This window comes from Kwoniella dejecticola, chromosome 8, assembly GCF_000512565.2.
Source record: "Kwoniella dejecticola CBS 10117 chromosome 8, complete sequence".
Taxonomy (NCBI): Eukaryota; Fungi; Basidiomycota; class Tremellomycetes; order Tremellales; family Cryptococcaceae; genus Kwoniella; species Kwoniella dejecticola.
In genome coordinates, this window is record NC_089308.1 from 603,975 (window position 1) to 622,575 (window position 18,601).

At 47.6% G+C, this 18,601-nt stretch overlaps 6 protein-coding genes across 6 annotated transcripts; 5 read left to right on the forward strand and 1 right to left on the reverse strand.

Moving 5' to 3' along the window:
- Positions 1 to 374: 374 nt before the first annotated feature.
- Positions 375 to 1,700, forward strand: I303_106549 (uncharacterized protein; the record flags this gene model as incomplete). Its single annotated transcript, XM_065969394.1, has 7 exons — positions 375 to 491; positions 570 to 817; positions 927 to 1,044; positions 1,107 to 1,185; positions 1,261 to 1,326; positions 1,388 to 1,513; positions 1,579 to 1,700. The coding sequence occupies 7 exons, from the start codon at positions 375 to 377 to the stop codon at positions 1,698 to 1,700; spliced, it is 876 nt and encodes a 291-aa protein (XP_065825466.1).
- A 531-nt stretch (positions 1,701 to 2,231) lies between these two features.
- On the forward strand, positions 2,232 to 3,605 carry I303_106550 (uncharacterized protein; the record flags this gene model as incomplete). The annotated part of the gene is made up of 4 exons (XM_018411453.1): positions 2,232 to 2,627; positions 2,832 to 3,093; positions 3,240 to 3,304; positions 3,402 to 3,605. The coding sequence occupies 4 exons, from the start codon at positions 2,232 to 2,234 to the stop codon at positions 3,603 to 3,605; spliced, it is 927 nt and encodes a 308-aa protein (XP_018259265.1).
- A 351-nt stretch (positions 3,606 to 3,956) lies between these two features.
- Positions 3,957 to 9,232, reverse strand: I303_106551 (uncharacterized protein; the record flags this gene model as incomplete). The annotated part of the gene is made up of 14 exons (XM_065969395.1): positions 3,957 to 4,098; positions 4,206 to 4,300; positions 4,437 to 5,614; positions 5,678 to 5,792; positions 5,865 to 6,292; positions 6,362 to 7,207; positions 7,261 to 7,409; positions 7,460 to 7,719; positions 7,783 to 7,992; positions 8,047 to 8,262; positions 8,323 to 8,685; positions 8,747 to 8,896; positions 8,964 to 9,105; positions 9,165 to 9,232. The coding sequence occupies 14 exons, from the start codon at positions 9,230 to 9,232 to the stop codon at positions 3,957 to 3,959; spliced, it is 4,362 nt and encodes a 1,453-aa protein (XP_065825467.1).
- Positions 9,233 to 9,788: 556 nt separating this feature from the next.
- I303_106552 (uncharacterized protein) lies at positions 9,789 to 12,390 on the forward strand (the record flags this gene model as incomplete). The annotated part of the gene is made up of 8 exons (XM_018411451.1): positions 9,789 to 10,042; positions 10,139 to 10,229; positions 10,289 to 10,661; positions 10,728 to 10,895; positions 10,953 to 11,068; positions 11,129 to 11,322; positions 11,380 to 11,875; positions 11,947 to 12,390. 8 exons carry the CDS (start codon positions 9,789 to 9,791, stop codon positions 12,388 to 12,390), a joined length of 2,136 nt encoding a protein of 711 aa, XP_018259263.1.
- A 309-nt stretch (positions 12,391 to 12,699) lies between these two features.
- Positions 12,700 to 15,950, forward strand: I303_106553 (uncharacterized protein; the record flags this gene model as incomplete). The annotated part of the gene is made up of 9 exons (XM_065969396.1): positions 12,700 to 12,863; positions 12,966 to 13,445; positions 13,549 to 13,700; positions 13,771 to 14,130; positions 14,189 to 14,370; positions 14,442 to 14,631; positions 14,712 to 15,074; positions 15,170 to 15,300; positions 15,423 to 15,950. The coding sequence occupies 9 exons, from the start codon at positions 12,700 to 12,702 to the stop codon at positions 15,948 to 15,950; spliced, it is 2,550 nt and encodes an 849-aa protein (XP_065825468.1).
- An 851-nt stretch (positions 15,951 to 16,801) lies between these two features.
- On the forward strand, positions 16,802 to 18,191 carry I303_106554 (uncharacterized protein; the record flags this gene model as incomplete). The annotated part of the gene is made up of 2 exons (XM_018411449.1): positions 16,802 to 16,852; positions 17,133 to 18,191. 2 exons carry the CDS (start codon positions 16,802 to 16,804, stop codon positions 18,189 to 18,191), a joined length of 1,110 nt encoding a protein of 369 aa, XP_018259261.1.
- Positions 18,192 to 18,601: the final 410 nt, after the last annotated feature.

Consider the following 18,601-nt stretch of genomic DNA (forward strand, 5'->3'; position numbering starts at 1 on the left):
TGATTTAGACTTTTATATTTCCCACACATGCTCATCATCATCATCATACAAAACAGGCACTAGCCAGTGAAGATCCCTGATCCTACATGCTAGACGCTAGATGATCCGAAATCAATCACGCGCATACCCCTTACGTACGAGTGAGACGTAAAGTTGAAAGCCGGAGTACCACTTGTACTCCGTCGATATTTCGGCTTCTTTGCGTCCAGCCAAGGCGACTACTTCATCAGTCACCATTATCCCGCTATGCTCATACTGTACTCGCTTGATGAGAAGGCAAATTTGAGGGCTAGTAGTACAGCATACACATGCCTCCGCGCGCACTGGACCCACCTTCACCTCCACGGCGCAAAGTACCTCCGGGAACAGAAAAGATGGCCGATGTCGATACACTGATGCCCTCAGAGGCTGGATCATCGTCCTCCACATTAAGTAGGAAACAGCATCTGATGAGTACCTTTGAATCGTACAGATCAGAGCTAGATACAGATGTCAGTGTGTTTCCTCATCTCCGCTGATCTGAAGATCTATAACTTGTCAATCGAGCTGATCATTGTGGGAATCTGTAGAATGAAAGACGAGAACGCCTGATCATCACTTCCCGATCAATAACGCAATTGTCGAAGAAGCTTATATTCCACTTGCATCGAAATGCGACCTCCTTATCACCGCAATTGAAGGAGAAATGCCTTCGGGAAGGTCGATCGAAAGAGAGGGAGATTTGGACGCTGTTCAAGAAGATAAGAGACGAGTTGGATAGTATTGGGAATGGTGGAGATGAGGCGAAAGAGGGGTATTGGAGATGGAATCGACAAGTGTAAGTGACCCCATTGATGACTCTGATCGTCATTCCCGACGATACAAATTGAGTGGGATACTTGAGGGACATGAATCGGAAAGGCTGATGGTACATTCTGCAATGACAGATCGCCAGGCTTGGAAGAATACATAGAAGGCCTGTCTTTCTTGTACTACCTCGAACATCAATCGCTTATACCGCTTAGCGAGGTACAGAAGACATTGTCGGATGAAGAGGGCGAAGCTGTGCGTCTTCCTGCTTTTCGCGAAAGGATGCTCGAATCGCTGATGCATCCCCCGAACATTAGCTTGTGGTCGTGACTCCCGAAGACTATATATTGGGGATGTCAGATTTGACAGGAGAGCTGATGAGATACGCTACCAATGGCATGTTCCGCTTCGTCTTGACGCCTCAGAAGGAATACGCTGATCATCGGACAATCCCATGTCATCGGATTGTAGCGCTGAGTACAGGCGATCACAATACCCCATTGGAGGTCTGCGAGTTCGTACGAACAGTCAAGTCGCGTAAGCGTTGAATTTTCTCTACTGATCAGGAGACTAGCTTATCGCTATACCGCTGTCGCAGATTTCGATGGTATACCGCCACATATGCTCTATAAGCTATCGAAGAAACAAGAAGAGACGACACGATCTCTTGAGAAGATAGAAAGAGGCATGTCTTTAGCTCAGCTTTCATCTCTCGCTTTCCACCGTGTCCATCACCTCAATTTCGCCTCCGAGTTTTCAGCTGACGAGTTTTACTGACGACTACGGTAGTATGCTACGCGTTGCGATTGCGATTGATAGAATTCGCTGACAAGCCAGAGGTGTTGGCTATGATGGCTAAAAGAGCTTTGGAGGATACTGCGGAGAAAGAGGACAAGGGCAGGGACGACTGAGTCGCTGCCTACCCATGAGGTGCGATCCTCGGCATCCCCAAACATCGATCAGAAGTAATCTGTCATAGCATCACAGCGCGGTCAGACTGTAGACGACTCGAACGCGACACCTACAGCCTGCGGACGTCTCTAGTATTCCACCGCATCATGTATCACAGCAATCACGACGAGCGATAGCCATTCACTTGCATCTCGATATACACACTCGAGTGCATGCGCAAGTGCAATTTACCGTTCACTATAGCCCACCTGCATGCATATCTATGCCCATGGATGAACCGAAGTACCATATTGGGGGGGATGATTATGCCATTTTTGATGCCGTTGAATGCCCCTGTGCTTGTACCTGGTTGCTCCACTCTTCTTGTTGTGATACGTGCACAATCTCATCTCAATTCAGTGTCAGTGTCGTTGGAACCTATCACTACTATTTCTTGATTCTAGCAGCTCTTGATCCTTCTTCGCCCTTCTTGATTCTATAGCTATCCACCACTCTATCAACACATACAGACACACTGGAGGCTTAGCAAAATGACCGTCATTGACAAACTAAAAGCAGTCTTCACACACGACTCTCACGATGCTTCTTCCGCTACTGGCGGCTCAACTTCGACCTCTGCTGAAGCTCCTGCTGCTGGCCCAGCCCACCCTAAGGAAGGCGATGCCAAAGCTGCGCCAGAGACAGCCGTGTTGAGCGATAAACCGGTATTCGACCAGGCGAAAGTGACCGTCATCTTCGTCCTTGGAGGACCCGGTGCCGGAAAAGGAACGCAATGCGAGAGATTAGTAGCGGATTACGGATTCAAGCATCTCAGTGCGGGAGACTTGCTCAGAGAAGAGAGGAACAGGCCTGGAAGTACCTATGGGGAGTTGATCACTGAATATATCAGGGAGGGGAAGATCGTCCCTCAGGAAGTTACTATCAAGGTGAGAGGACAAGACGTTAATTGATAGGTAGATAGGGAATATAAGCTGATCAACTGTGTTTTGTTCCCACTTCATTTCACTTGACCTCAATTGAACGTAACAATCACTTCACCTGGACCTGAATATTACTCGATTTGCTATGACACTGTACTCGTCTTTCTAATCCTCCTCCCTCCATCCTCCCCGCTCACTCACCCACCACAGCTCCTTGAGAACGCTATGTCTTCGACCCTTGCCTCCCCGCCCCACACCTCCCCTGAATGGAGTAACGGCCACGGTCGATTCCTGATTGATGGATTCCCTAGAAAGATGGACCAAGCTTTGAAATTCGACGAATCAGTCGTCAAATCCTCCTTCGTGCTGTTCTTCTCTACGACCGAGGAAATCTTATTGGAACGATTGATGGAAAGAGGAAAAACCAGTGGAAGGGATGATGATAATAAGGAGAGTATCGTCAAGAGGTTCAGTGAGTCAATCACTCGATTACATACTCGTCTGCCGGCACATGAATACATTGAGTATAGTATAACATCATATGGCATGTGATATGGCAAAGTATAGGAGCATTTGAGCTTGAGTTGAACAAAAGCTAATGATGATTCTCGATCGCAGGAACGTTCGTAGAGACTTCTATGCCCGTTGTGGACTATTATAGAAAAGCAGGAAAAGTGGTAGAGGTGAGTTTCACAGATTTCATTCGTCTTACCTTTCTGAAGAATCTAGCTGCCTCAGCCGATAAGCGAAGACCATAGCTGACCTCGATCTTCCGATTAGATCGACTCCTCTCCCCCTATCGATGTGGTATACGAGAAAGTCAAAGTCGAGATCGACCAGAGACTGGGCGCCCCCGCGCCGGCTGCCTCCTCTCAAGCTACACCTGCTACCGCCGGCTCAGCTGCGACAACCTCCAGCGAGGCTCGGACTGAGCCCACAACCGGCACTGGCACTGGCGCTCCTACACTAGCCCCTGCTGTATAGATGTATAGATAGGTTGACGTGATTGGATCGGCTGGGTGATAGTCGTATTTCATGTCGTGCCTTGTGATGCAGTCAATTTGGTCGCTTGATTATTTGCTTATGCTATAGACTATATGTTTGCCGAAGACCGTTAATCATATGAAATTCAATGCTTCAATAACATCAGCGTAAACGTAACAGATGATACGCACTTGAGAACTTAGATTAGGTAGATTGATATCCATTTACACATATACTCTCATGCATAGATTCATAATCATTGAGCCAAAGAGTTTGAACGTATGAAGCATGAAGTATCGTTAAATAGCAGGCGTAAACCCGGAACAAGTACAGGAGAAGAGTAAAGCTAGGCTAATACACATCAATCTCCATACCCATCCCGTTCAGACCATGATGACCCTTGCCGATCCTATCTTGACCCGCTTTGTACGCTGATTCAAATAAGAGGGGTTTCTTCCTCGGCAAAAGCGGTGCGGGGGTGACGATTGATGCGCTGTACATCCAGCAATATCGAGGAGTCAGCAAAACACATACGATTGACATGAGACACCGTCCAGCATATGGAGCAAGGTGAGCGAGAAATGGCTACTGTGTACTCACAGGGAAGTACCACATCCTGGAGCGGGTGTACCCATGATGATACATTCCGAAACACCTTGAATCTCGTCTTTCTTCGAGAACAGAGAGGCGTCGAACTGCCGGAGGAATGCGGGTCAGCATATTGTCGCGTCCCGTTTGAAATAGAATGAAGAGGGGATGAGGAGACGAGAACAGGTATTTATAGTGGGCTTGGATTTGGATATACAAGAAGTTGAAAGGAGAATCACTCACAAGATGATCAGTCGTCTTCTCAAAGGAAGCCAACATCAAGACCGAATCTTTCATTTTCTGCACACCGAACCGTGTAATACCCAGTACTTCACCTTTGTACGTCATGACGTCTCCTAACAGCATGACATGTCTCGGGTCGATGGACATTCCGTGCGATCTCATCGTATGTTGAATCTCATTGTAAATCGTCGATCTGGCAGCTTCTATACCCAGGACTTTTTGAGTCTCCATCACATGGTTGGTCTTGGTCTTGAGACCATCTACTCCTTCTGTTCCCATCACTTCACTCAAACCGTATCCAGTTACTAATAGACGGTGGATCTTATCGTTCTTCTCATCTTTCGTCACTACACCTCTATCGACCGATGGGAGACCCTTGACTTGGATGTCGCCTATAGCCCTCTTGAGGAACTTCAGCCTCTCGTATATACCGCCAGAAGTCTTTTCTTTCTCCTTGGGAGGCTCATCAATCCATACCCTGATCCTAGAAGTTTTCTCCGATACGTGTATGGATCCCTCGGGGATCTTCAATTTCGGAGCTGCGACCAAAGACCACTTGATAGATTCAAGAGTGATCTCTAATTGGAGCCTTCGAACAGCTTTCATATCGATGTGAATCTCGATATACGCATTGGCATTCGTCCAACTTTCCTCTATGCACGATGCGATATCTGAAAGGACGGTACGCTCGATTCGTCCTTTTACTATACGAGCGGCGGTCTCACTCTCCGGGATGTTCATTTCCGCAGTAATGATCGGAGTAGAGATGACTTTGGCGGCATTGATAATTTCTTTGATACGGGGTACACCCAACGTGACGTTCATACTGGCAACACCAGCAAAATGGAAAGTCTTCAAAGTCATCTGGGTTCCCGGTTCACCGATAGACTGGGCTCCGACAGCTCCCACAGTTGATCCAGGTTCTATCTTGGCTCGCAGGTAACGGATTCGGCAATTCTCGAGGAAAGAGTTAAGTTGAGACTCGGTGACTTTGTTGGCGTTCTCCAATACTTGTCGAATCGCTCGGTCATCAGATACTAGTAAATCCTCATATTCTTCCGCCATGGCTTTGTCATCGGCATCCGGTAGACCTCTAGCCACACGCTGGTTGACCATGGTCTTGACGATTTTGCTGATGATGAAGTTGTATGTTGTCTCTCGGTATTTCTCGTGACACCCTTCCCATCCCGGAAGTAACGGAGGTGGTGGCGGAGGAGTGGGTTCTTTGATGACTTTTCTACCTCGTTTCGGTTTTTGCGGAGGTGGCGGGGGAGGCACAGATTCAGGATATATCCTTTGAGCGATTTCCCTTACTTCATATGGCAATAATGCCTTTCCAGATCTATCGGCAGTTCGCTAACATCATCAACAGTCGCCATCAGCTTCGGATCCGACAGTATATAATTGGGTAGGGAACAGATCACTCACACAAGCATGAGTCCAACTCCTCACATACTCCACAGGCGTGGCGTCACCCTCCAAACAAGCCGGGTCTAACATATCATCTCCATACTGGAATTGAACCACACCTCCCACACTGTTTCTGACAGATAAGTCGTAATGAGTACACAGATCTTCGAGGGCTTTCATAAGTCTTCGCGCCATATAACCGGTTTCAGCAGTCTTGACCGCTGTATCGACCAAACCCTCTCTACCAGAGATAGCGTGGAAAAGGAATTCTGTGGGTGTTAACCCAGAAAAGAAAGAATTTCTGACGAAACCTTTCGAAGGTGGATTCTTCGATTTCTTCCTGAAATGCGGTAAAGATCGATCTTGGAAGCCGTTGGGTACTCGCGAACCGGCGATAATCTGCTGTCCTACACATGCCACCATTTGCGCCACGTTGATTACCGAACCTGGAGCACAGAATGATATATCAGCAACCATTTACGTCTACGCTCCAAGATGAAAACGGTGAGTTTTACCTTTGGAACCACAGGTGGCCATAATTAAGGGAGCATTGTGTCTGCTCAGTTCCTGCATACAGATCTTACCGACCGCTTCTCGGACCGCAGATAGGGTACCAGAGATCTTCTGTTCCAGAGTGGCTTCTTGATCACAACCTGGAGCGTTTTCCAGCTTTCCTTTCTTGGCAAGATCAATAAACTCATCACAATCCTCGTAAGCTTTTTCGACCTTCGCATCTTTTGAAGCGAAAAGTACCGGTCCAGGAATAACGTCATTGATACCTAACGAAAATCCTATATTGGCTAAAAATCGAGCTGAGAGTTTCGCAAGTCGGTTCATCGCTTTCGCGGCCTCTTCAGGTCCGTAGTCCCTCAGTATGACTCCGAATACCGAGTTCTTCTTTCCGTCTCCGACGGTGTTTTTGTCGAATACACCGCACATGATCTCACTGTTTTGGATGACTAGATATCCGTCGTTGGGTGACATGTCCGAAGGGAAGTTATCTGATTTTGCCGGATCCACCAGTGTACGACATTTGGCTTCTAGGTTGACTAGCACATGAGAAGTTTTATTGGGTTTAATAAGGAGGTTAAAGATTTGTTTACCGGTCCACATCCGAACAGGCTTCCAGATGACCGGTGGAGGGAGTTCTATCGGTAAGTTGGCGTCACCTAGATATGAGGCTATTTGGGCGAATTGTTGTCGGTCGAAAAATCGATCTCGCCGAGACAGAAGGTAAGACGCGGTGATGAAATCTTGGATAGCAGCAATGATGGGTTCTCCGTTTCTCGGTGTCACCAGATTCTTCTTGACTGACATCAACTCCAATGCTTCGGTTCGTGCTTCTTCGGTTTGCGGAACGTCTAAGAAGTCTCACTCAGCAACACGGAGGGATTGATGTGTGATTCGAACTTACGCAAATTCATCTCGTCACCGTCGAAATCGGCGTTATAAGGATTACAAACACATTCGTTCAATCGGAATGTCCGCCATGGTCGCACTCGCACTCGATGACACATGATGGAAAGCTTGTGCAAACTCGGTTGTCGATTGAATAGTACGATGCTATAAGTGGCAGTCAGCACAAGGATCTGGAAGGTTTGGGTTTGACTCACTCTCCATCCCGAACATGACGATGTACGATATCACCAATTTGCAGATCTCTCGCCCATCGTTTCCTCGCTTCCCGATCTTTCATGACATGCAACGCTATCCGCATGGGCGGTTGACCATTATCTCCGCGCCTTTCCAGTACGTTGGCACCAGGATGTAATCTTGACCCATTCACTATAGCATCTTGCATAGCTGCTTTGTTGTAGTCTGTGACTCTCTCTGGGTAGGATAATTTGACGGCCACTTTCTCCGGCACCGCGACCTGTCCAGTTGTCAGCAGGCAAACTCCCCGCTAAAATTCAGAGGGAAAAGTCAATCGGCTCACCTCATCGATCCTTAGATTGGGATCCGGTCCAATGACAGTACGACCCGAGAAATCCACACGTTTACCTGACAGATTTCCTCTAAATCGACCCTGTTTACCCTTCAGCCGTTGCACGAAACCTCGTATAGGCTTTGCTCCTAGTGTTTGCATACCCGGCGCTTGCGAATTGATGTATAGCGCTACAGATTGACCTAAAGCCTCCCAGTTTGACTATTTCCATTCGTCAGCTTTTGCACGGTCAATGGATTCGTAAGCAAAGCTCACAGTGATTAATTCTATCCCCATACCCTTATCCATCATGATCGAGACGTTATTGTTGATGTTGACTATTTCTGCTAACTTGGCTGTAAGATCGTCTTCGTTGTTTCCAGCTTCTGAAGCTACGGACGGCCGTATACATGGCGGAGGCACTGATATGTATTGCCATATATAGTCTTCCGGTCTACCTATATCTGGATGTAGCGATAATAGCTCGCAGTCCTATCAGACAATCATCAGCTGTGTATTCTCGTGACGAAGATGACAGTGAAGCTGACTTACTTCTGCGGTCACTCTTTTGAACAGTTCCAAAACTTTCAACGCATTCAGATCTTCTACGGCTTTACTCAAATGTGTAGCTACCGCCGAATTATCCGCTACAGCAGTCTTGAAGGTGCTCATCCATTCGTCCTTGAGAGCTGCCATTTTGGTCGCTCTATACGGCTCATGACTGATTTTCATCGGACCAGACTTCTTCACCACTCCATTTGCGGCACCGCAATATCCACAGATATTCCTCTTTTTACACGATGCTAATACTGCTTTCGAAGCGGATTGTCTTTGTAGGGATTCTAAGCCTGGCCGACGGAATCGCTTGAGGTATGTCGTACGCTCATTTGTAGGTAACAGAACTCGAGCACAAGTCTGGGGTAGTTTCGATGTATTAGTTGACATTATGAGATATTCGTCCCGAGGATTGACTCACTTTGCATATGCAGGATAGCATGTTGATGGTGGGTCTGAAGTACCCGATGTGGAAGACGGGCAATGCCAATTTGACGTATCCGTAATGCCCAACACATTTTGCCGCTTCTTCGCCGCACGTTAAACATTTCTTGCCCTTCTCGTTGGGACCCTACCAATCATCACGCAATCAGCTGCAGTGCCGCAAGTCTCCCTGGCAGGATGAGAATGAAGCTAACCATCCTTCCGTCCAAAGGACCATGTCCTGCGGTTGTCCGACTTCCATCCTCGTGATTCTGATACAAGTCTGCATGGTTGACTTGGACCTCGGATATTCGTACTATATCTTTAGGTGTGAAAGGCTGAAATTGGATATGTTTGCTATGGAGCGATTCGTCAGCTGAATACCTGGATCAAGGCTCTTACATCTATTGACTCACATTCTTCGAGGCACATCCGAGGAGACATAACGTTTCTCATCTTGGTCTATGGGCGGCCAAGGATCCATCTTGGCGCTTTTTGAGATTTCGGTACGTAAGGTTATGTGTAGTGTGGAGAGTTGGTTCAGAGTGGGAGAAAGAAAAAGTTGGTCCGGAAGCCTCTGCGAACGACTTCCGGCTTCGCTCAAACGGTCACGCTCGTGGCTGCTATAGGGAGTCGCTGATGTTATTGATATACTCGAGAATGTTGATCAAAATTACTTGTACATCGTGGTTATTCATGTCATCTTCTCATCCGAAATAATCTTGAGCCAACATCAACGTTACGTAAGATCATGGGCTCTGAGCGAGCATGGGTTATATGAGGGTGAGGAATAAGTATGTGCGAACGATTGTGACGTGGGCAGTAGGAGTAGGATGGAATGTTGACAATGAGCCAGTCAGTGTCATGGACAACGTCAAATGCCAATGCCAATACTGCTGCTGAAGTCAGGTAGACAAGCCAAACGTCGACGTGAATCTCACAGTCTCCCGGATACCTGTGGTAGTCAACTTCTTTCCAAACGATCTCGCCGATCAGAGAACTCCAGTGTCACGTCGACCTGGTTCTCCACTCACCGCATCATGTCGCGTCCTACCCTGCTCCAATCCCAAACGAACGCCCTCCTTACCCTCTTGAATCTGAACCAACAATCGCCGGCCTCAAGCTCGTCGACCGGACCTTTCCCCAGACCAGCTACACCATCTTCGGGATTTGATGAGAATTCTCAAGCTCCGTTAGTATGGAAGGTGTTGATACTGGACGAGCAGAGCAAAGATATCTTAGCTACGAGTCTGAGGGTGCAAGATCTGAGGGAACAAGGCGTCACACTGCATATGTGGGTCATAACACCCATTCACATCATGGCATCGTGACGTCTCTTTGGTATTCAGCTCGAAATGTCGCAGAGCTGACATTATTGGGGTGTGAACAGGCAATTACATTCTGCTAGACCGCCATTAGCCGATGTCCCAGCTGTATACTTTGTTTCGCCCACTTTGGCCAATATAAAACGCATCGCTGAGGTATGTCAACATCACCTTCGTATATATCGACCGCTGCTCATCATTGTGCTGTTTCGTAGGATCTGAATCCGCCTCTTTACTCTTCATACCACTTATCATTCACATCGTCTCTTCCCAGATCATTACTGGAGGAACTAGCAAGCTTGATACTCGCCAACGACCCAAGTGGGAGTACCGGGCAATTGATCTCATCAGTGCATGATCAATTCCTCGATTTCCTTGTCCCGTCCACCAATCTCTTCTCCTTGTTACCCCGGAGAGAGATCAAGCAAAATGAGGTCAATGGGAACGCTAAGTCCAAAGCACCTCAGAAAGAAGTGGAGGGTCGACCGAGTTACGTCGTTCTCAACGATCCCAAAGCTGGCGAATTGGAAATCGACGAAGAGGTTGAACGGGTTGCGAAAGGGCTTTTTAGTGTCATCACTACTATGAGTAAGCTTGTCCTTCATACTAGTATACTAATAGACGTCCTTATCTTAGCTGATTGGAATTTGGCAGACTACATACCTATCATACGATGCCCGCGGGGAAATGCTGCAGAGATGGTGGCTAGGAAGCTGGATGCCAAATTGCGGGACCATATAGCGTCTAATGCTTCGCAACGAGGTGGTGTAGGACGGGACGGTGCCTATGGAGTGGATGGACTGAATAGTCTCCAGAGACCCCGTAAGTCTTCGATTCTTGCTTTGCACTCGCGGAACAGCTAATACTAAAATGCTACAGTTTTGGTCATATTGGATCGAAATGTGGACCTTATTCCCATGCTGTCTCATTCTTGGACGTATCAAGCTTTGGTGCACGACGTGTTAGATATGAAGTTGAACAGGGTGACTGTCGAGGTATGTACATCAAATTCGTTCAAATCGATGGACATTAGCTTACCTTGGTCGAATACATAGTCGCCGGAGAACGGACGATTGCAAAAGAAGTCCTATGACATCGATTCAAAAGACTTCTTCTGGGACAAGAACGCTGGAAATCCCTTCCCTCAGGTCGCGGAAGATATCGATACAGAGTTGAGCCGGTACAAGGCTGACGCGGCCGAGATCACACGGTCGACTGGGATAAGCGACGTCAACGATGTCGCCCAAATGTAAGTTCAGTTATCGGTGACGCGAAAATGTACCAACTAACTGTTCTTCCTTCGAAGCGATTTCACCTCCAATACCGCCAATCTCAAGACAGCTATCACTGCTTTACCCGAATTAACAGCACGAAAACATACTTTGGACACACATATGAACATCGCTACTGCTCTGTTGCAATCTATCAAAGAACGAGGTCTGGATAATCTGTTCCAAGTAGAAGAGACGGCGGCAAGGCAAAGCAAAGTCCAGATTGTATCTACGTTGAAAGGTCAAACGGATGATCCGGAACAGACTGCGCACCCGACACCGGACGATCAATTACGTTTAGTGATCATTTACTTCCTTTCGATGATGGATGCTTTACCCAAAGACGATCTTGCGGAATTGACTGGTCTTCTGAAAGAAGCAGGAGCGGATGTGAATGCCCTGGAATATGTGAAGAAGGTCAGAGAGATTACGAGGATGACGATGATGGCGAGTCAACCTGCCATTGCGGCTCAGCCTGCGCCTTCAGCGGGGGGAGAGTGGACGAGAGGATTCAGCGCATTAGGTAATCGAGTAAGCTTTTTACGATGCAATCATAATCACGTCATTCATTGACTGATTGCTGACTCATGGGGTTTGAACAGATTACTGATAGGTTGAGGGAAGGAGGTATAACAGGAGTGGGATTAGATAACATCATCTCAGGAGTGAAAAACTTTTTACCTGCAAGAAAAGAATTGACTGTGACTAGATTGGTGGAAGCTCTGATGGAACCCTCAACAGCTACTACCCAGGCATTACAGGATACAGACGATTATCTGTTCTTTGATCCTCGTGCATCTCGAGGTAGGAATCCAACGACGACCAGCGGTAGTGGGAAAGGGAGACAACAGTATAATGAGAGTGTGGTATTTGTTGTGGGCGGAGGAGGGTATGTGGAGTATGGGAACCTGATGGAATGGGCCAATAGGAATAAAGAAGGCGGACCAGGAGGAGTAGGAGGGAATAAGAAGATCACGTATGGAAGCACGGAGATACTTAATCCCACTGCGTTCGTTAAGACTCTTGCAGAGTTGGGAGCTGCATAGATACTGTATATACCTTATATCATAGATGTTTCACCCTGATGAGCTCGTCATGCATCATGATGCTTCTGCTATCATTACGAGCTGAAAATCTACAAGGTAATTTACTGTATGCTGTGCGGGTGGTTTTGCGCTGACATCACCAGATTCTTTGGTGACGGTGATTACCGCTTCTGTTAGCCGGGTCCGTGTGTTGTTGTCATCGTCGTCGTGTGTAATATTCAGAGAAAGCATCAGATTAAGTGCATTCATGGGATACTGACTTAGACATATAATTTGAGCGGGTAAACAGACATCAGGTATCAGTCGACGATGGCGTCACTTCGTAGACCGTCTGCGGCTATTCCGAAAGGACAAGGCGGCCATGGACCCATTCAATCGGGTCCTCGACCTCCTATGCCGGGGGATCACGAGAAGAAGCGGGATGCTAGGAAATCGAAAGTCGGCGATAAGATCAGAAAAAGGATGAGCATGAGGTGAGTGCTGTCTACTTGACATGGACCAGCTCTCATCATATCCATACCCAAATCCATGTTCATGTTATGTTCGCAAGCTGACCCATCGCTTCTGGCTTTTAGGTATATGGGGGCAGATCAACTCCCTCCTTCGGCTGTTCCACCATTACCGACCCAAGGCGATTTCCTGGACTCAGATCCATACGGAGGAGCCGATTTTACACCTCTGCCTGATGATGCTCAGACCGGTGAAACTTACTTCAACCAATTTGGATCACCTGAATTCCAGCAATCAGCCTTTGGCGGCGCGGGAAGGGTTTCGGACAGAGACGAAGGGGATGGTGTCAATAGAGCGGGATTCGGGAGTGGGTCCAGGTTGTTGTTAGCTGAACAAGAAGGTATTCGACGACGAGGCGCAGAAGATCTGACGAGAGAAGAAGAGTTTGACCTGGCGGAGCTGGACAAAGAGGATTTCGATATCAATGATTATTTGAGGCGCACGTTGACTGGAGCAGACGAGGAGGAGAAGAAGAGGTTCAAGGCTGCTTTGATGAGAGAGAAGGGTAATAATCAGAAGGAATTACAGAAGAACGTGTTCAGGCAGTAAGTTGTCACCGCCATGACCATAGCATCGTCAGACTTCACATTAGATATCCCAGACAGCTCGAACTTTGGTGAAGCTGACATATGTTTTCCTGCTTTCCAGCTACGCTGAATTCGTCACTATATCGAAAGAGATCTCCACACTCGAGAACGACATGCTTGACTTGAAAGAATTGCTTGGACAATGGAAAGACCTCCCGCAGTTGATGGGGATGCAAGATACCCTTGCTCCTACCTTGGATAAAAGCGGTAATAGTAAGTCAATCTAACGGAAGTTTAGCGTACTATTCATCGCGTAGGGTCTGACACTCGACTATCTGCGCAGTCGAGAGGAGACGGACTCAACGGAATTCAGTGATGGATCTGCAGAACCTGTACAAATCCCAATTGACGCAACTATGGTCTACCGTCGAGGGGTCACAGAAATACCTGCCTCTAGTACCCGGCAGACACCTGGTATTTGAGACGCATAATTTCGTGGAACTCAACGCAGCGACATATAAAGCGAAACAGAACGTCTCGATGTTCTTATTGAACGATTTACTATTGATAGCAGGTAGAAGACGGATGAAGTCGGCTGCGACTTCAGATGGCGGCGATAAGGAACGGGAAAGGGGCAGGATGGTAGCTGAGCGATGTTGGGTTTTGGCTGATCTGGTCGTGGTAGACGTGAAGGACAGTGGAGGTGCGTTTATGCTTTCATTCTCATGGACGTAGGACCTGGCTGAAAATTGGGAGTGTAGATCTGACGAACGCGCTGAAAATACGTCGAGGGAAAGAAGTATGCGTGTATAGGACGTCGAAACCTGAAGACAAGAAATCGCTCTTGGCTGCCTTTAGGCAGGTCTCGCAGGAGTTGGGCGAGAAAAAGAGGAAAGAAAGTGAGAAAGAACAAGAAAGGAGGAAAAGTATGTGGCATGGAGAGGTCAGTCAGCTCCCCTTCACGCGTCACCATACAGAGGTCATCGAGCCATTCCTGATGGTGTTGGACTGCAGAAACCTGGAGGAACATCGCATGGGGCTCCTGCTTTACCTGGGATGATGAGCCCCGGTCGTCCTCTATCGACTATCGGCATGTCAATGGCGGACTCGAAAGACCTCAGGTGGATAGACGAATACGGCGACGAGTTGACTATGGCGATTGCCCGTCGAGATTGGGAAGAGTCCGTCAAACTGGCTGAGAGGGGTGAGCACTTCGTCCTCTTAGGCTTTAGGCTCCCCGTTCTGGTTTCAGCCTGCTGAATCAAGGTGTCCGATATCTGATAGGTCGAGATCTGTTGAAAACCGTCTCTTCGAACCAATCGGCCTTGGCACTCCTGACAGCGAAGCTCGACCAACTTAGCCCAACACTGATGAATCAGATACTGCACGACTTATCTTCAGCTCAGATACGGAAGAACCAAACTGCGACATTGGTTTCGTATCTGGCAAGGCTCAATTGCGCAGATCAAGCGAGAGATGTCTTCCTGAAATCGAGAAAGGAGTTGATGTTGAAACGCATAAGAAGCATAAAATGCGAAGGAGACATATCGATTTATAACTCGGAATTGTCGGTGGTGTGCTTCACGATCATCAGACATACGAGTGATTGGTTCATGAATGCCTTCAAGGAGAACATGATGGCGTCTGGTAGGTCCTACCCTATTCTTGGCTTCGGCATATTAAATTCCCATTTGGCGTGTTTCAGGTCACACTGAGCTGATGTACCCTCCATGGTATTATAGGTTTCACAACATGGGCCAAAGAGCAGATTGAGACCTTTGCCGATATGTTCAGAAGACAGGTCTATGCGCCGAACGTAGAACAGAGTGTGGTTGATGAGTGTCTGAGAGTTACTGCGTCTCAAAATAGGAAGGTGAGTTTCTCATCTATTAGATATTGAGAATTTCGCATTTCCTTGGGTTATACATGATCCCGCTTGATTTGAACTCGCGTACAGAACTACGGAAGAAGGCACTGCTGATTTTATACGCGCAGCTCCTTCGTGATGTCGGACTTGACTTCACATACCTCCTTTCTACGCTCTTACAACCTGATCCCTCCATACCGGGACCTAATGCTATCTTCAACAACTTCAACACGTCGACTTTTTCCGGTAACAACGGTAACAACACTCGTAATCAACCATCACCTCAGCCTCAGCCTCAGTCGACGATGACGAGGCAAACATCAGGATATGCCCCGAGTATGGGAAGATCCGACTCTGCTGCGGGTTATCAGGTCGATGCCCCAACACAGTCACAGTCACAGTCGGCTTCATACGCAGGACGCGATCGATCTCATAGTAATTCGTCTCGTGATGGTGGTCGAGCAGGCAATACGGCTCCTCTCAACATCCCTTCTCGTCAGAAGGGTACGGGGATACATAGTCCGATAAGCCCAAATTCGGGCCAATCGTCCCCTTTGCCGTCACCAGCGACACTTGCAGGATCAAGTGGTGGGCCGACATTGCCTATGCGCAGTGATCGGCGAGGTAATGCTCCTTCAGCCTCTCAAACATCCTGAGTTTTCTTTGTAACTCCAACACGTGCAAAACAGTATTGTCGGGAGTTTTGTAGTCTCTAATGCATAGTATTGGACATTGTAGTGATCAGTGATTATAGGCTCGCAGATAGGCAGCCTCTGAGATGTACCAGTATCCGAAGGGCTCCTCAGCTCTAGTGGTCCGTGAACTATGACACCAATGATACCTGTGCAGATTAGCGAAGCTGTTTCTTGATTGCTCATGGCGTGTTCCGGAAACGACGTTGTGCTGATCCAGCTCAACTGTTCGTCTGTTCGTCATTCTTTATCTTATCGAAGGCTAGATATCTAGATATCCGGGAAATTCACTTTGATCGCCTGCACCCCGCACGTGGTTTTTGGGGTTTGTAATGTTTACCCCCGCCACCAAATCCAGGCGTCCTTTTGTTTGATGTTTTAGATGGATTCAGGGAATTGATGCCGTTCCTTATTTTCATACGCTGTCTCAGGCCGCGGCTCAAGCAAACAACCAGTAGTACAGGTGCCACAAACCAATAGTGAGACCGGAGACGCTAGGACCCCCTTTTCACTTTTACTGTTATGCAGGCAAGGCAGGCTGGTCGTCAATTGCTCCTTACCTTACTACTATACATTCCTTTACAACAACATTATAACTGCTTGGCTTGTACATCCTCATTATAGTATCTTCATCTTTACCATTGTTACAACCACATTCACTTTCACTGACAATACATTCTTTTCGACTGCAACGAGAGCTAGCTTAATAGCTCATCGAGAAATAACAAACAACAAACAAACAACGCGACATTCATTGCGATTGATTTAAGCAGCAACAAAACTTGGCTTCCTCAATCGTCTATACAACTTGCAAGATGAAGTACGCTGTCTTGGCCTTGGCTTTAGCTGGTGCTTCTCAAGCCCAAGTGAGTATACATGTTACATCTCAGACTGCTGGATTGTAGAGGAGGAGATGTTGAGCGAGGTCTCGCGGTCGTTAAAAGGGAGTATTCAATGATGTTTTCAGGACGGCAAGAGGGGTCTTCTGAACGGGTTCAGAGAACACGAATTTGAGGCATGGTCATAGGTCTCATGTCACAACGGGCAGTGTGTGAAAAGAGCTAGATGTCATTAGCCTTGACAAGGGAATACTGCGCACGATTGATGGAGAAAGGAATGACATGCTGACGTTATCTCCCTTGTTAGACTAACAGCACATCTTCCACCCTTATCCCATCCAACATCACCTCATCTTGTTCGACATTCCTCGAATCCCTCAACAACGACGGGACACTTTCGTCTTGCGTGACCCCTCTGATCAACGCTACAGCATCTTTCTCCCCCACAGCCCAAACCAACCTGACCGAAGATTCGATCAACTACACCCTTGCATCGATCTGTAAGAGTAATGCTGGATGCTCCGACTCCACGATCAGAGGATGGTTGGCCAACTTCTACTCTCAATGTAACGCCGAGTTGACCTCTGCTACCGCTTACAACTCTGATGTCAGAGAATTATACGATATCCTCTACGTGGTCAACCCTCTCAAGGGCGCTGTATGCTCTATCAACTCCGGTAACCAGGAGTATTGTGTCAACGAGATTAGATCAAATGAAATCGCCAATGCCACCACTTCATCCAACTCCACCGCCTCTGCTTCTGGCAACTCTACTACCGCTGCTACCGCTGCTGGAAACAACACTTTGTTCGCCAACCTCGCTGCTACCGCTCAAGAAATCACCAATCCCATTCAATACGCTGCTCAGAACCTCTACGTCGAAGTCTCCATCGCTGCCTCGTCCATCTCCAAGAGATTCGCGGAGAACGTCTTGAACAGAAGACAAGATAACGGCGACAATGCTCAATCCGTCAACATGGTCACCGTCATCAAACCCAACACAGCTACATACAAATCTACCAACCTCCCATTCTTGTTCCTCCAACCCTCGATGGCCTCTTCCGCCCTGTGTACCCCTTGCACAAGAGAAGTCTTGGTAGCGTACGTCAAGTGGGAGACCCAAGTACCTTACGCACTGGGTCTCAAGCAGTCTCCTATTTTGGGCGGTCAATCTGATTTGTGGAACGCTATCAACTCCACCTGTGGTATCTCGTTCATCAACGCTATCAAGTCTGAAGTCGGTGCCCTTGCGCAAAACTTCTCTTCGGCTGCTCAACCTACTTTCGTAGCTCAGACTGGTGTGGCCGGATTCTCCATGATGATCGGTGCCACCTTCCTTACTGGTTTAGCTGCCTTGTTCATCTAATTGCGAATCAAGTCACAAATGTGCTTTGATTCTGCTTCATATCTATATACTCTGTATCCACCCCTTCTGTCTCAGCCTTCTCTTCAGGACACTCTATTATATTATATTATACCCTGAACATTCTTTTTGCTACTTTCTTCAGTGTATACCCGGATATGTAATGAGATGAATAATTACGCCTTACAAGTTGCAGATCACAGATCACTGCCCTCTGAATCACCGCAGACATCTGAACGACGGTCCAAACTAATGCCATCAGGCCAGTACGCATCGACTATTTTGCCAGTGTTCTTGTACTTCTATGCGTCTTGTCCGGATTCTCGCATGTCTGTTGAGGTTGAGATTACATTTCCTACCTCCACTTTTGACGCGTCGTTGAGCTTTGAGCTTTGGTCGTGTACTCTACAGAA